The 18154-nt window shown below is 23.0% G+C and overlaps 4 protein-coding genes and 1 pseudogene across 4 annotated transcripts, besides 1 other annotated feature; 1 reads left to right on the forward strand and 4 right to left on the reverse strand.

The window, feature by feature from the left end:
• Positions 1 to 930: 930 nt before the first annotated feature.
• PVVCY_1300150 (fam-b protein) lies at positions 931 to 1905 on the reverse strand (the record flags this gene model as incomplete). Its single annotated transcript, XM_037634702.1, has 2 exons — positions 931 to 1644; positions 1822 to 1905. The coding sequence occupies 2 exons, from the start codon at positions 1903 to 1905 to the stop codon at positions 931 to 933; spliced, it is 798 nt and encodes a 265-aa protein (XP_037490760.1).
• A 1190-nt stretch (positions 1906 to 3095) lies between these two features.
• On the reverse strand, positions 3096 to 5368 carry PVVCY_1300160 (annotated as a pseudogene).
• Positions 3096 to 5368: a sequence feature (PIR protein CIR protein, pseudogene).
• Positions 5369 to 9487: 4119 nt separating this feature from the next.
• Positions 9488 to 10819, forward strand: PVVCY_1300180 (lysophospholipase, putative; the record flags this gene model as incomplete). The annotated part of the gene is made up of 1 exon (XM_008623695.1): positions 9488 to 10819. One exon carries the CDS (start codon positions 9488 to 9490, stop codon positions 10817 to 10819), a length of 1332 nt encoding a protein of 443 aa, XP_008621917.1.
• A 2041-nt stretch (positions 10820 to 12860) lies between these two features.
• On the reverse strand, positions 12861 to 13281 carry PVVCY_1300190 (fam-b protein; the record flags this gene model as incomplete). The annotated part of the gene is made up of 2 exons (XM_037634703.1): positions 12861 to 13040; positions 13213 to 13281. The coding sequence occupies 2 exons, from the start codon at positions 13279 to 13281 to the stop codon at positions 12861 to 12863; spliced, it is 249 nt and encodes an 82-aa protein (XP_037490761.1).
• A 977-nt stretch (positions 13282 to 14258) lies between these two features.
• PVVCY_1300200 (CIR protein PIR protein) lies at positions 14259 to 16295 on the reverse strand (the record flags this gene model as incomplete). Its single annotated transcript, XM_008623697.1, has 2 exons — positions 14259 to 14534; positions 14646 to 16295. The coding sequence occupies 2 exons, from the start codon at positions 16293 to 16295 to the stop codon at positions 14259 to 14261; spliced, it is 1926 nt and encodes a 641-aa protein (XP_008621919.1).
• Between the last annotated feature and the right edge of the window lie 1859 nt (positions 16296 to 18154).

Consider the following 18154-nt stretch of genomic DNA (forward strand, 5'->3'; position numbering starts at 1 on the left):
CAGTTGCTCCAAATGAATCTAATTATATATTATAGCCTTATATATAAGATTATTATACTGTTCGGTTAACAAAATACAAATTAAATCAAAATAACAATGCCATAAATAATGAGAATTACTAAATAAAATTTTCATCAGGTAAAGAAATATATAGTGCTGTGCATAATTCAATATAGTCTCTGATTAACATGTTTTATATAATAGACAATTATGATATAGCCAATGTTCATATTAATATATGCAATATAGGCATTTTATTTTAATCATATTAAATCAATATTATAATGCAATTGTATATATTATAGCTTATGAAAAAATGCTACACGGCCATTTTCATATTAATAGCTATGCTCCTTTGGGGGGATGGATATTCGGACTTTTGAACTTCATCTCATGATTAAACATACAGGGATCACATATATTTAATCAAAATTTACAAACCAATATATATGATCAAATTATAAACAAATTAATAAAAATATAGCCCTAATTCAAAACATAAATTCCATAGAACAAAACCATAACTCACTCATAGAACAGAATCCTCCCCTAAATGCACGCTCCCAAAAACACAACTCCAAACTTGAACATAAACCCTCAGGATACCTTATAATTTTTTTAACAAATGTGTTTAAATTAAGTTTATTTAAAATAATTATAAATATTAACTAAAATTGAGTAAATTCAAAATTCATTAATATATATGCGTGGCAATTAAGATAAATGAATTTTTAACAAACATTAAACAAAGATAAATTAATTATATAATGTGGCTGAATATTAAATTAAAATATATATAACAACAAAAAAGCAATTGAATCAAATATCATTATTTTGTATAATGCAAAAGTGTAGCATTTATGCCATAAAATATTAAATATATTATTTTTAATCATTTAAAAAGTATAATAAAGCAATAATAAAGAGTGGTTATCTTTTTTTTTGTTCTTTTCTTGACATTTTAGCTATTTTAAAGCTTAGTTTAACGTATTGATAGCATCTAACAAATGTTTCAGCTGTAAGCAGTGCACTTATAATAGCAGCTGCTATTTGCAAACTTACTGGTGCTAGTAACATAAAAGCAAGTAAAATAGACACCCCTCCCCTTATAATTAATCCTATGAGCCTTCTTTCTTGCTCTCGTTTACTTTCTAATATATCATCAACAGTTGTGTTGTCCTCATTCGGTTCATTCGATGTGATACTTCTTAGATATTCGAGTCCGTTAAGGCCTTCATAATTTGGTATAGAAACATTTTCACACTTTATTATTATTCTTTTATCTTGTATTGGTTGTATTGCTAATTTATCATTCCTTATGTTATCAACCTCTTTTCTTACTTTTTTTAATTCTTTTTGAAGTTTACGAATTTCCTTTTTCGTTTTCTCATCTACATTATTTAAATTGGGTAATGTATTACTTTCTTTACACTTATTTATATGTGAATTTATAAGATTTTGAATATTTGTTATATCCTTGTTATCAACATTAATGTTATTATGTTGATCTGCAAGGCTCACGATTGATTCATAAAAATAATTTAAATCGAGCTGGTTGTCTGCATCTGTTAATATCCTATTATTTCCAAAATATATTAAATTCCTTTCAAGGTATATGCTTGTCTCATTTACATAGTATAATTCCTGCAAACAAATAAAATATTCATTAACACATATATAATTAGTTTTAATTGGGCCTTTATCTTAACATAAGTTTTTTATCGATACATGAAACAATAATATTAAATTAATATAAAACAAATAGATACAAAAACTATAATGAATATTATTAATAATAAAAGAAAATAATCTGTAACTTACATTTTTGGCATATTCAAAAGAACAAATAATAATTGAAAAAAAAACAAATTTTAAAATCCCGAGCTTCATTTTAACTTTATTCATTAAATAAATGAAATAATGATGATATCTTCATATTTATTAGTTTTTTGTTCTAAATTTTATGAATAAATTAATTCTATAAAAATTACAAAAAACTAATAAATGAAATAAATGTCATAGTTTTTTGGATTTTTTATAGAATTAATTAATGCAACCGTTGTAATAAATTTCGCTATATTTATTAAAAGTATTTATAGATGTAAATATTAATTTTTCTCTAAAAATACAACATTTTTAATATTTTAATTGTAAAAAAAATATATGTATATAATAATTTTTCTATAAAAAATATTTTTTTGAAATTTGTTATACAAACTGCTTTTTAATATAATTTATAATAGATTGGTATATTTAATGATACGGTTGTAAGTTGTATATTTATAAACTTATATTTTTCTATTATTGTTTACATACGAACAAATTAATAAGCATCAATTAAATAATAATATATTAGATACATATATTTTTTTTATATGAATAAATACAAACATATAATGAAAACATAAAAAAATCGCCGTTGTTATTTACATTTAAATGGTTTTTAATTTATTATATTTTATTTACCGCTTTTTTGCAATTTTTTTTTTCATCGATTGGTATGTAATAATTTGGTATATAAATATATCTCAGAATATACAGCATCAAGTTTAATATTTTTATTAAAATCATATAAAATATTCATATTAAGTAATACCACCCAAATGAATAATAAATTACATATTAATCACAAAAATAATACATATATAACCAATTTATTGAAAAGGATACCAATTTACTATTATATGAAACCAAAAAATGAAATACACATAATAAGAAACACTTTATTTTGTTGTATTCATTTAACAGGTGTCACGGCACCTTTTGTATTTAAATAATACAATATTTTGACTTTTATAAATAGCAATAACGACAAAGAAATATTGCAATTCAGTTACAATAGAGAATTTCATCATATATAAAATTTATTTTACGTTTTATTATAAAATAAGAAATACACTTCTAACATGTATCATATATATACAATACTCCTTTATATTAATAGACAAATTTACTATTTAGTATTTTTAAAATTTATACATTTTTTAATTCGAGTTAAAATAAGAGTTAAATTTGTTATTCTATAGAATTCCGCTTTCTTTTATAAACAAAAAAAATAAATTAATAAATGGCACAGGATCAGCCTGAATAAGCTTTTATATATTTAATAATGATATTTTTTCATTAAATGAATTTATAGATTTTTTAGTTTTTTTTTTATGACTTGACGAACTTATAATTATTTGCATCGGTCTTTTTCCTCCAATTGAATTTATAACCTTTTTCATGTTTTTTTTTCTCGTCAATTCCTTTCTCCATCCATATGATAAATACTAACATAAAATTATGAAAAATATATAATATTTTATAGTGAGGAGATATTTTAAAATTGTATACTTCATAATTTAATTTTATTTACCTTGTATATAATAGCTAAAGTAATGGGTATTAAAATAACTATAATTGAAATTCCAATTTGTTTGGATTCTTTAAGTATATGCATATCACCTATTCCTGTTGTTTTATTTCCTTTTACTTCATCTCCTGGGTTTCCTGGTTTAACCACTGGAGTTGTCAATATTTTTTGAGGTCCTCCTTGATCAACTTGATCAGGATTTTTGTTTCCAAATGGGCCCTGAGGCAATTGGGGCGCGTTAGTTTGCTCCTTAGGATTTTGTGACGGTAATGAAGTGTGTGGCGTTCCTGGCGGACTTTGAGGTAAATCTTTTGGGAGGGGTGATGATGGTTCATTAGATTTGGGTAATCCGTTCTTTGTGTCGTCTGATCCTGATTGATCATCATTTTGTATAAAAATATTGCTTACTTGTTGAGAATAGCTACTTATATTATCAATAGCGCCATATAATAAATTCCTCGATTTGTCGTAAGCAGCTTGTATATTAGACACAGATCTACTATATATAGTTTGAATAGTATTCTTCGTGGTTTCTGTAACTTTTTTCTTAATCGTTTCAAGCGAAGCGATAGAATTATTTAATTGTTCCTTGCCTTTTGATACGACTCCAAAAATTGATGATCCAATATCAAAAGATAGCCATGATGAACTTTGAGTTTCTGATGTCCCTGAAGAACTATCTGTACCTTCTGCCCCATTACCTGTAGTTACTTGCCCACTAACTGGCCCATCAACTGAATCTCCTTGACCACCTTGTGCACCATCTCTATTTGATGCCCCATCATTTGAACCTTTGGATCCATCTCCTTGATTGGTACCTGAAGGTTGGGTTTGAGTGTGGCTGTTTGGATCGATTGAGTCGCTTTGGAGACCCTTTTGATTTCCTGGGTCATCCCCTGAACCTTTTTGTTCACCCACTTTACGGTTTTCTTCGCTTTTCGTATTATCTACTGCAGGATTTTTACTGCTTGATGTATCAGTTCCATTGTTAAATGTGCTTTGTGAATCTCCTGTGTCCGATGGATAACTTGATGGTTGAGCGCTCAGTGTGATATCCCCTCCGTTGGATCCATTATCTTTTTTCTTCTCTTGAGATTTGGCTTTCTCCAATGTTTCGAATATATTATCATCATATTTTAATTGACACTTTGGATTACTGAAGTCAAATGATCTAGGACCATTCGCAAAATAGGCATCGATACTTTTTTTCGTTGTAAATATTTGAAGATTCTTAAATAAATCGGGGTACGTTTTTCTATTTTTATTAATAGCAGGATATCTAAATACATTATATAATCTTTTTAAAATATCCAATAAATGAAGATATGAATTGCATTTAGAAACATTTTCATAAAGGACCATATATTGATTAGAACATTCGGTAGAATGCTGAAGAAGGGCCTTATCTCCGGCACCTTTTGTATTATAATTTGCAACTGTTTTACATGTATGATTAAATAACTTATAAAATTGGCTCATATGCTCAAGATTAGCTTCTTTCAAACCATTATATTATGTAAAAGATTCCAAAAATTCACATTTTCTATATTATTCTTAAAATATTTGTCATAAGCTGAAATTAAAGTAATGTTATTGTCTTTTCCTTTGCCTTTGTTGTGTATCTTAAATAATTTATCGCTTAACCACATCAAAAAAAATATATCATACTCATCTTTATTTTTTATTTTTAATACTATAGATAAATGCCTGCTCAAAGCAGCAATGCGTCGCCTGTTTGAATCACAATTTCTATTAAGACAATATTGTTTGTATGGATTATTTCTAGAATCAAAAATTTTTTTATCTACAATATTGTTCTTGTTAAAAAACTTGTCAATATTAAGAAATTGGGTACACTAAGAAAATATTTATAAAATTAATAAAAATATGCGTTAATCCAAATTTTATTGAATAAAATTTAATGTAATTCGTAGATAAAACAAAAACAATAAAATAAAGGATAGGCATGCTTTATTTTAAAACAAAATTATTTACCACAAAATTTGCGTCCATTGTGATGGAATTTTGTTTTTAATCTGTAGATTGGCATCATATTTTTTTTTATATAAAAAATAAATACTGAAACAAAATAAGTTAAACAATGGATTTGTTCCTATATATAAAACTGTCAAAGTTAAATGCATTATTATCAATAATAATATCAATTTTAAATTAATATAATGAAATAAAACATATATTCACTTTTACTACAATTTAGATAAGTATCTTTATTTTGTGATTTGTTTGAACCATTTTTATTATATGCGAAATATCGCTATTCTTAATAATATTCGGAGTAGCTTTATTGTATAATTTTGTATAACCTTTCAATAAGTTTAAATAAAGCGTATCTTCTAATTAATACACGCTTATACATAGATAATTATGCATTTTCTATATTTATAATAAAAAGGTTACCAATTTTATATTATTATAAATGTATAAAGAATTAAAAATGTGTCATTATTATAATTCTTAAAAATGTATTTGTATCTCATTATTTGAATACCATGTATTGATATATGCTATTGTTCAACATGGAATATTACGCCTTTATATTGTTTCTAATAAATATAAAACACAATTTGTGTTTAAAATGAATATTAAGAAATAATTTAATATTTTCTTTTCTAAATACATGACATATAATATGCTTAATTAGTATATATAAATTAATAATTAAATTTAGAATATGTAATAACTTTGCTTATGTGTTAGCATTTCTTTATATATAAATGTAATTAATGAGTCGTTTTGAGTGCATAACTTATGTATTTTTTAAATTAAAAACACATCATATATAAATTAGGTTAATTGAGATATTGCAATTAAAGCAAATCATGGGTATAAATTAGTTTTGGGGTAATATTATATATAAAATCTGTATTATTCTTTTTATTCTTATTATCTATTTAATATATAGTGATTAAGAAATACATTTTAAACAATAAAGAAAATACAAATTATTTAAATATATTAAATTTAGAATCGCATTCATACTTTATTTGGAATAATGAATTAATTTGAGAAGCAGTATAGCATGGATTACCATTTTAAGTGCACATTTATACTTATAACCTAAACAAATATTATGTATTGTATATATTTTAATAAATTTTTATTTATTCTATAATAAAATAGTTATATTTTTAATGAAACGATAGAATTATTAATAAAATTAATGTTGTCTTTCTTGGCAATGTTGATTCTAATATTACCACATTAAAGCTTACTTAAATACATGTTATAATATTTCATTTAATCTTATAACCCTCTTAAGAGCATGTATAATGAATTTATACCCATGTACTGTATCAAATAAACATAATATATTAATCTAATATGATTATTGTTATTACTAATGGTATACCACTGTATACTACAATGAGATAATTAATGCACTCAAAAGGAGTACTTTAAACCAATGTATAATATTTACGTATTTCATAGTTTTTAAATAAAGTACTTTAGAACATATATATTATTTCGTAATAACAATATATTTAAAATGCAAATTTATAAGTTTGTGTATATATAATAACCTAATATAAATATTAATAGTTCAAAGAAAATTTATTATTATGTGCTTTTCGATAAAATTAATATTAATATTTAATTATATGACATTTTTACAATAAAACATATTTCAATATTAATTATTAGTAAAGTATTTTATTAGTTTATATACATATAATAATTATTATAGTTCTATATATCACATTATTTATAATTATTAGAACAAACTATGATATATATTTTATTAATACGCTTATATTTTTTCTTTTAACTATTTTAAAATATAATATATTTGTACCTCAAAACTATAAGCTTAAAAATTAATAGTGATTGATCTATTTCTATACCTTTATGGAAAATAAATTAAAGCATATAAATTAACTTCTACTAATACTAATTAATTTTAGTACAAATATAAAGGAAATACAAACATATAATAGTAACTACAATTGAAACTTCATAAAATATTGTATATCTGGTGCGATTTTTACGTATTGTTAAAAATACTAGAAAAATAAAACATCTTTTATAGATAACGTTGCATTATTGAATCTCAATCGATATTTATGAATCTATATTTATAATTACCTATTTATGTTGTAATATGTTTAATTAACATTAAAAATGTCACCATTAGCCTGAAGTTATATTATAATGCAAGCAGTTGCTCCAAATGAATCTAATTATATATTATAGCCTTATATATAAGATTATTATACTGTTCGGTTAACAAAATACAAATTAAATCAAAATAACAATGCCACAAATAATGAGATTTACTAAATAAAATTTTCATCAGGTAAAGAAATATATAGTGCTGTGCATAATTCAATATAGTCGCTGATTAACATGTTTCATATAATAGACAATTATGATATAGGCAATATTCATATTAATATATGCAATATAGGCATTTATTTTAATCATATTAAATCAATATTATAATGCAATTGTATATATTATAGCTTATGAAAAAATACTACACGGCCATTTTCATATTAATAGCTATGTTCCTTTGGAGGGATGCATATTCGGACTTTTGAACTTCATCTCATGATTAAACATACAGGGACCACATATATTTAATCAAAATGTACAAACCAATATATATGATCAAATTATAAACAAAATAATAAAAATGGAACCCTAACATAAAGCATAGATTCGATAGAACAAAACTATAACATATAGTACAAAACACTAACACAAAAATACGTATTACTCAAAACACCCCTCTATACCTGAACCCTAACCCCAAATAAAACCAAAAATGTAAAGCATAGAGAAAACAACTTATTAACCGTTTTATTTACTATTTTGTGCCTAATTATCTTCGTTCTTAATCAATAATATTCCTTAAATATAATTTAATGCATTTCACATAACGTAAATTTTTATGAAAAAATCTAACATAATGTTTTTAGGGTTTATAATATATCGACAAATATTAAATAATAAAATGTATTAATCACATTTGTTTTTTCACACCTTGATGATTTAAAATATTGCGAAAGGCTACCCTTCAAAACACTAACTTATATACATTTTGAGAATATTTAAAAATATAGATTCTGTTTTATTTTGTTAATGTATGCTAAATATAGTAGCATATATATTCACCCAATTATGATAATAATCCATATTATAAACAAACAAAATAAAAAAATATAATTTTTAAATACTTTTGTAAAGTTTACGATTAAAATTATATCATAAATTTTAGCAATGTGTTATTAATTGTATACAATAATTTTGAGGTAAATAAAATGTTTATTAGTTGAAATAAAAAAAAATGTCAACATTTTTATAGATTTTCTTATAATGTATAATTAATGCCATAAATCATTAGCAGTTCTAAATTGTTATATTCATTTGTAATATTTCTTTCGAGGGAATGATTATATTTTATACTTGTTATAATTAAAAAATTATATTAATAATATATATACTTTTTATTTATACCAACTTAAATATACTTGTTATTATATCGAAGTAAAAATAAAAAATATGTTGTCGTTTTTTTTCGTTTCTTTTACAATATGGTATGCATATTGTATTTCCTCGTTATTATTTTTTAAGTAAAAGAATTATATAAATCATTATTTATTAATACATAACAATTATGTATTTTAAATATATTTTTTTTCTTATATCATATTTTAATTTCCGAAATTAAGAAAATTAAATAAAACCAAAAATAGATTACCAAAAAACAAACAATATATAATAATTTGTATTAATTTTATTATATCAATTGCAATTTCACCTTATTGCATGAAATACTCGGAAAAGCATCGAAACTGAGATAAAGAACTATAATTATACATTTGTTTCCATTTTTTATAATTTGTTTACGATTTATTATATTATTATAATATACGTGCAATACTATTAATATTATTTGATACAAATGTAATGTATATGCAGAGTTGTATATTTAAATATGTATAAATCCATAATACGATTTAATATGGTATATTTGTTTGTGTTAATAATTTGTATACATACATTTGAAAAGTAAAATTTTAATTATCTATATATGCATTTATTTTGGTTATAAAATAATATATATTTTTTTATTTGTAATATGGATTATTATGTTCCATAATATTGGTGATGGAAGAAATTGAATTGAGTAATGATGAATTAAGAAATAAAACATGTAAATTAGATGGAGATCCTAAGATCGGTTGGTTATGTAACAAAAATGGCTTACTTTTAAAAACATATGGATGGCTAGTTAAAAATGCTATAGGAATTGTGTTGTTAATACATGGATTAAAAGCTCATACTCGATTAACTTTTATGAGAATAAATTTAAAAATGTCAAATAACAATGGAGACGTAGTACTAGACAACAATAATTACTATATTTATAAAAATAGTTGGATTGAAAAATTTAATCAAGTTGGTTATTCAGTATATGCATTAGATTTCCAAGGGCATGGCGAATCGCAATCATTGGGAAATATAAGAGGCGATTTTCAGTATTATGATGATTTAGTTGATGATGTATTACAATATATGAATCAAATTCAAGATGAAATTTCAAATGATAATCAAACGAATAATGATATCTCAAATGATGATAAAACGCGTGATGAATGTCATGATATAGTACCAACTAACAAAAAAAGGCTTCCTATGTATATTATGGGGCATTCGATGGGGGGAACTATTGCTTTAAGAATATTACAATTATTAAAGAAAAAACAAGATAAAATTAAGGCACGAGATTCAAATAGCTATAAAAATGGTAACATCATGTTAAACGATTCTACTAATGTAAATGAAATTGGAAATGATAAGTGTGGCATGCATAAGTATAATGATTATGATTCCGATAATTCCTGTGCTAGTACCTCTGCTACAACAAATGCTATTGTTGATGATAAAGATGAAGGATGTTATAATTATTTAGATAAATTTAATATTAAAGGTTGTATATCTTTATCTGGTATGATGAGAGTAAAAACACCACTTGGTTCTGGAAACAAATTATTTAAGTATTTTTATTTACCTATAGCAAATTTTCTATCTCGTGTCGCGCCTAATACACTAGTTTCGAGAGAAACACATTATAAAAGGTCCGAATATGTTGCTAATATATGTAAACATGATAAATTTCGAAATAATAATGGGGTACGATTTAAATGCTTCGCTGAACTTATGAAAGCAACAATCACATTGCGTTGTGATATTAAATATATGCCAAAAAATATTCCTTTATTATTTGTGCATTCAAAAGATGATAGTATTTGTTGTTATAAAGGGTCAGTTTCGTTTCACAATAAAGTAAATGTTAAAAAAAAAAAGTTACTTATTGTTAATGGTATGAATCATGCTATAACAGCAGAGGCAGGAAATGAAGATATTTTAAACGAAATTGTTAATTGGATTTCTTATGTAAGAAGCAATGTTGAAGACAAAAAAGAAGATGGAAAATAAAATAAAACGATAGAATAAATAATTAATAAAGGAAATATGAAATAATTCAGTCCTAAAAATCATTATTGAAAAATCACAATAAGGAAAAAGCGAAGATATTATATATAATACATTTTTTACCAAATAATAATAGTAATAAGAAAACGATTATATGTTTGCAAATGTTTCAAGTTATATACTTTTTTAATTAATTAAAATTATATATTCTTTTGTCTTTTTTAATTTCTAAAAAGACGTTTTTTATATTCATGTTAAATACATCCATATGTATTTGTTTATCATACGTTTTGTCATGCCATTTTTTTAATATTTTTATATTTTGTCATCATTTTTAAATGCATTTGAATGTATAATTGTTTAGTGTGATTCTCATGTAAAATAATACAATTAAATATATTTCGAGATTGTTATTTTTTTAAATTAGTAAACATTAAAACATATATTAGTATCAATTTAATTTAGTAATTATTCCTTATCATACAATTTGATAGAATTAAACAAAAATTTTACTAATGCGTTCGGATTTCTTATTAAAAGAGAAAGCGATCACGTTGGTATTACCTATATAGAATATGTAAGCAATATAAAAACTTTAATATTATAATAACGTATTTCAAGAATGTTAAAAAAATATGGTTTTAAATAAACGACATATTTATAATATAGACATATTTTTTAATTTTATATATTTATCCATTTATGTTTTTTTCTTAGATTGATGGGCATACTTTCATTTAATAAAAATACACTTTTAGAAAAGATGTAGATTATTTCCGCCTTCATAAATAAACATATATTTATATATTTTTTTCACTATCGCAATGTTAGAAGATTTGTGTTAATATAACGATTTGTTTCCATACATAATGGTTTCTTTAAGTTAACATCATAAATTGTTTTTGTATTTTAAGAATCTTTTCTTTGTGTATAACTTTTTTATGTATTTTATTATTAGGATACATCTATATGTATTAATTTTGTGAGGACTACAATATAACTGTTATTATTTATTATATTTCTTTCATTTAATGATTATCATTCTTTTTTTGTTTACAAACATATATATTGTCTCGAGATTAAACATACGAGATGGTACATATATTTAATTAGTATTTATGGACAAACAAATATAATAAAATTAATAAAAATATATCCCTACCCCAAAACATCAATTCCATAGAACAAAACTATAACTCATAGTATAGAATCCTGACATAAAATATGAATTTCCCAAAACACAACTCCATACCTGAGCATAAACCTTTAATGCAGCTTTTAATTTTATTAACAAATGTGTTTAAATTAAGTTTATTTAAAACAATTATAAATATTAACTAAAAATGAGGAATTTAAAAATTCATTAATATATAATATATATGTATGGAAATAAGGATAAATGAGTTTTTGAAAATACTAAAAAAAGATAAATTCATTATATATTAAATTAAAAAAAAATATATATAGTAGTAAAACAAACATTCAAATCAAATTTTATTATTCTATAGAATGCAAAAAGTGTGACATTTATGCCATAAATGTTAAATATATATTTTTAATCATTTAAACAAGTATAATAAAACATTATAATAAAGAGTGTCTATCTTAGAATTTTTAATTTTTTAATAGATAATTTATCGATTGCCACAAAGCTCTTACATATGAAAAATGCACACGCTGTAAGTAGTAGTATTAAGTACATTGACACTCCTGATGGTAATATCATAATAAGAGATACTATAAATGTCAAAGATACCACAACGAATTTTATTTCTGCTTTTTTAACTTTTTATTAATTACGTGTTTCGCATGTTTTTTACTTGATGTAATTTCATTATATTTGTCTTCAAAATTATCATCTTTTTTGTTATTCTTTTATCTTGTATCGGTTGTATTGCTAATTTATCATTCTTTATGTTATCGAGCTCTTTTTTTGCTTCATTTAATTCTTTTTGAATTTTATGAATTAATTTTTTCGTTTTTCCATCTACATTATTTAAATTGGGTGATATATTACTTCCTTTATGGTTCTTTATACGTGAATCTATAATATTTCTTTATCATCATCAATGTAGTCACTGAATTGATTTGCAAGATTCAAAGTTGACTCATAAAAATCGTATAAATCAAATTGATTGTCTATATATTCTAATATCCTATTATTTCTAAAATATATTATATTCCTTTCAAGGTATATGCTTCTCTCGTTTACGTAGTATAATTCCTACAAAGGGATGAAATATTTATTAATAAATATATAATTAATTTCAATTGGTTCTCTAACTTAAATGGCTTATCAATACATGAAACAACAATATAAGGTTAATACAGAACGAATATATACGAAAAATATAATAAATATTATTAATAATAAAAGAAAATAATCTATAACTTACATTTTTGGCATATTCAAAAGAGCAAATAATAATTGAAAAAAAAACAAATTTTAAAATCCTGGACTCCATTTTAACATTATTTATTAAATAAATGAAATAATGATGATAACTTCATATTTAATAGTTTTTTTTTCTAAAACTTATGAATAAATTAATATATTTATAAAATAACTATAATATTTATTTCATTTATTAATTTTTTGTCTTTTTTATAGAATTAATTTATGCAACCGTTGTAATAAATTTCGTTATTTCCATTAAAACTGTTTATGGATATAAATATTATATTTTTTTCAAATGAATATTCATTTTTCTCTAAATATCCACCATTTTTAATATTTTAATTGTAAAAAATATATTTTTGGGAATTTTTTTATACAAATATGCTTTTAATATAATTTATAATATATTGATATATTTAATGATGCGGTTCTAATATTTTATAAACTTATATATTTTCTATTATTGTTTACGTACGAACAAATTAATAAATATTAATTAAAATAATCAAATGTTAGATGTACATATTTTTTCATAGATTGGTATGTAATCATTTTATTTATGTAATACATCTGTGAATATGCAGCATCAAATATATTATTTTTATTAAAATAGTATAAATATACATATTGATTAACGCAACCCAAACGAATAATCAAATTACATATTAAATGAGAAAAATTACACATATAAAATCAATGTATTGAAAGAGATATTAATTTATCATTATATGAAACTTCCAAATGAAGCACAGTTAATAAGAAACGCTTTATTTCGCTGCATACATTTAACAAATGCTAAGACACATTTTATACTTAAGCAATACAATATTTTTACTTTTATAAATAATAATTAACGGCAAAGAGATATTATAATTCGGTTATAATAAAAAATTTATTTTATGTTTTATTATAAAATAAGAAACAAGTTCTTGAGTTGCATCATATATATACAACATCTCTTTATATTATAAACCAATTTACTATTTAATATTCTTTAAACTTATACATATTTTAAATTCGACTTCAAATATAAGTTAATTAAATTTATAACTCTATAGTATCACGAGTTCTTTTATAAACAAAAAAAATTAACAAAAAAAATAAATTAATAAATGGTATAGGATCGGCCCGTATAAGTTTGTACATATTTAATAATGGTGGCTTTTTCCTATGAACGGAATTTATAGACTTTTTAGTTTGTTTTTTATGACTTGATGAACTTATAATTATTTGCACCTGTCTTTTTCCTCCAATTGAATTTATAACCTTTTTCATGTTTTTTTTTCTCTTCGATTTTTTTCCATATCCATAATATAAATACTAATATAAAAATAGTAAAAATATATAATTAATTGTTTTTTTATGCATGCACAAAATATGTAGTAATACATATTTTTTTATTTTCGATTTAGTGGTTTTATTTATATTTACCATATACATAATTGCTAAAATAGGGGGTATTGCAATAAATATAACTGAAAATACACCTTTCGATATAATTTCATTTCTATTGCTTCCAGAATCATCTGGGTTAGTTACTTGATAAGATGTTATATTGGTAGAACTTTCTGATGGTTCTTGAACAATTGGTGCTGGATGCTGAGTTTTTTCTTTTTGGTTTTCATCTCCAGTTTTTTCGTTGCCAGATGGTTCTTTCTTATCTCCATCTTTTTGATCTTCCAAGTCGTTATGGTCTATTTTTGGAGGTTGATCCGATGAAGGTGAGGGTGGAAGATCTTCTGATGGACTATCAGAGGGGGGCTGATCATCTCCAGGATTTCCTAGTTTAGGGGGATTATCACCTGATTGGGGTGTATCTTTTTCGTTAACTAGTTGATCAATTGAATCTTTAACATTACTAACAAAATTAGTAAGTATAGAATAACCGCCTTTTAATCGATCTAATACATTATCATATACATTATCGCCAAATTCCATAAGGGTGTTGTAAAGGTTTGGAATATCTGGTTTAAAAAAATGCATCATAAGTTTCATGGTATTTTTGATTTTCTCTATACTTTCTTGGGTTACTTGTTCATTTGATGTATCCTCTGGTGGTGTGACGGGGCTTTTTTGGTCAGTTCCTAACGGTGGGTCTTGTGATTCTGGGGGACCTTGTGTTTGAGGTTGAGGTTGTGGTGATTCTTGTTCAGGGGGCAATGATGGTTCTTGTTGACCATCTTTTGGTTCGTCTAAAGATAATGGCGGTGTTTCTATTGGTGCTGATTCTGATGGTGGTGGTTCTGGTGATGTTGGTTCTTTCGATTCTGGTTCAGATAATGATTGTTGTTGTTCGTTATTTCCATCGCCATCTTGAGATTTTAGGCTTCCATCTGTACTATCCTGTAAATCCGGCGCTCCCAAATCGGATGTAAAATCTTTTTTTATTTCTTCTATATCTGGAACCTCGGGGAGCGCATTATCTTGGGAATTTTTTTCACGATAATAATTTCTATACTCATTATAAACATTCTTCAACATATCATATAAATCAACATATATTTCATCGATATTATCAGTATCGGAATTATTAGTTTTTTTTTTTAATACATCTTTAGCAAATTTTGTAACAGAATCATAATACTTCGAGAAATCTTCAAAGTGATCAAGATTTCCATCATTATTAGAAAAGAATTTACACATTTCTTTAAGTATGTAATAAACATCACTCATAAGATCAATATTAGCATCTTTAGTAATCAAAGATACTTTAGGTTTAACATATTCTTCAACGACTTCGTACCATTGGTCCTTTAATAAATGATTATTAATAAATTCATATAAAGTAATGGGGTTACTACTATTTATATTTGATTGTTGTAATTTATAACTCATCCACAAAAAACCGTAATATACATAACGGCTTTCCTGATCTTCATGTTCCCCATCAGAATTAACATTACCAAATAATTGCGTTACTAAATATATGAACCCAGCTTTAATTTTATCATGATCAGAATTACATGTTTGATATCTTTCTTCACTTGTGGGACAATAAGATTCATATAATAAACTTCTACCACTTGTTCGCATTTCTTCGTTGTCATCATCTGGTAATTGCGAATATAAACTATTAAACATTTCACACTAAAAATTATTTAAAAAAAATGATAAAAAATGTATTAATGACAACTTTATTAAAATATAATTTATTAGTGATTTATAAGAAAATTAACATAATAAAATATACATACCACATGTTGAGACATTATAATGGGATTATATATTCGATTGGTAGATAGCTTATGTTATTTTTTATATAAAATGTATATTTTTTCAAAATAAATAATAAAATACTTGGTTTCTATATATAATAATATCTGAAACTAAAGATATTATTATAATTTTTGGTATATAAATTAGCATATAATAATAATACATCATTATTATTAAAGGAATATTATATACAATTTTGTGACAATTGATTAAATTGCCTTAAACTCAATTTTGCTTAAAACATTTTGGTCTTAGTTATAAAATTAAATAAATATATATAACGTAATCATTTTTAATATTATTCGATATAATATCATTATATAATTTGGTATAACAATGTAATCAATTTAAATAAAATATATGTCCTTATAATTATATGTTTGAAATAGAGACAGAAAAATTCCTCTTTAGTTTTATTTACATAAATGGCTTTTCAAACTTATATTATTACACATATTATAATTAAGAACCCATATATATTATAATTGATAAAAACAAATTTATATTTATTATATGGATATTGTTAATGTGTTATATAAGTTACCCTTTTGTATGATATTTTGTATATTTTTAATATTGTTTCTAATAAATATTAAAAATAGTTTTTATTTAAATTATAATACTCAAAAAGTAAGTTATTTCTATTCCTTTTTCTAAATATATGATATGTGCTTTGTATTTTTAAGTTAATTAATATATATATATTATAAATCCATTTTAGAATGTGCAATAACTTTGTTTATATCCTAAATGTATCTCTATATAAATATATTTTAATAAATAATATCATGACGTTTATTTTATATACTTTTTTAATTTTTAAAACGATAGGAAGTATAATATCGAATAATTGAACTTATCAGATGTAAAATATTACATGGTATCTAAATGCTTTTTAGAATATTAGTATATTTGACATATACAATATATTTTTTAGTTCATAATAACCATTTAATGCTAAATAAAAAGCAAATTAATTTTAAATTATTGAAACAAACTAAATGAACTTATTTTAGCTTATTTACTTAATTTTGTCACTTTTATAACATTACCAATTTTTCTTGGGTTGATTGCAATAATCAATTATTAGGAACAAATATAGCATAGATTTATCATTTATATTTAAACCTAAAGATGTATAATAAAATTGAATTTAGTTTTATAATGAAAAAATTATATATTCAAGTAAAATTATGGAATTGTTAATAGAATTAACATCTTTAATATCGTAGAACTGCACTAAAGTCATAATTCGGTAATAATTCGATAATAATAACAATTATAATAATTAAAATATTTAAATTTGAATTTTATAAATTATATTTTTTATTTTATTACACATTTAAGAACGCATGTAATGAAATTTTCCTTATATTAGTGTATCAAATATACATAATATATTTGTCTGCATTTAATAACATTAATATATTATCACTATTATTGCTACTGATACTATATCAATGTATACTACAAAGTAGTAATTAATGCACTCAATATAAATACTTTAAACTAATTAGTAATTTTCCTTGCTTCATTGTTATAAAGTAAATTATTTTAGAGCATATATATACTTTTCCGTAAAACGGTGTATTTATAATATTTATTTATAAATATATATATGTATAATAACAAAATATATTAAAAAATTTTAACAAATTATTTGGAATGTGCATTTTCTATGATATTTAAATTAATATATAATTATATGGCATTTCCAGAGTTAA

This window comes from Plasmodium vinckei, assembly GCF_900681995.1.
Source record: "Plasmodium vinckei vinckei genome assembly, chromosome: PVVCY_13".
Classification (NCBI taxonomy): domain Eukaryota; phylum Apicomplexa; class Aconoidasida; order Haemosporida; family Plasmodiidae; genus Plasmodium; species Plasmodium vinckei.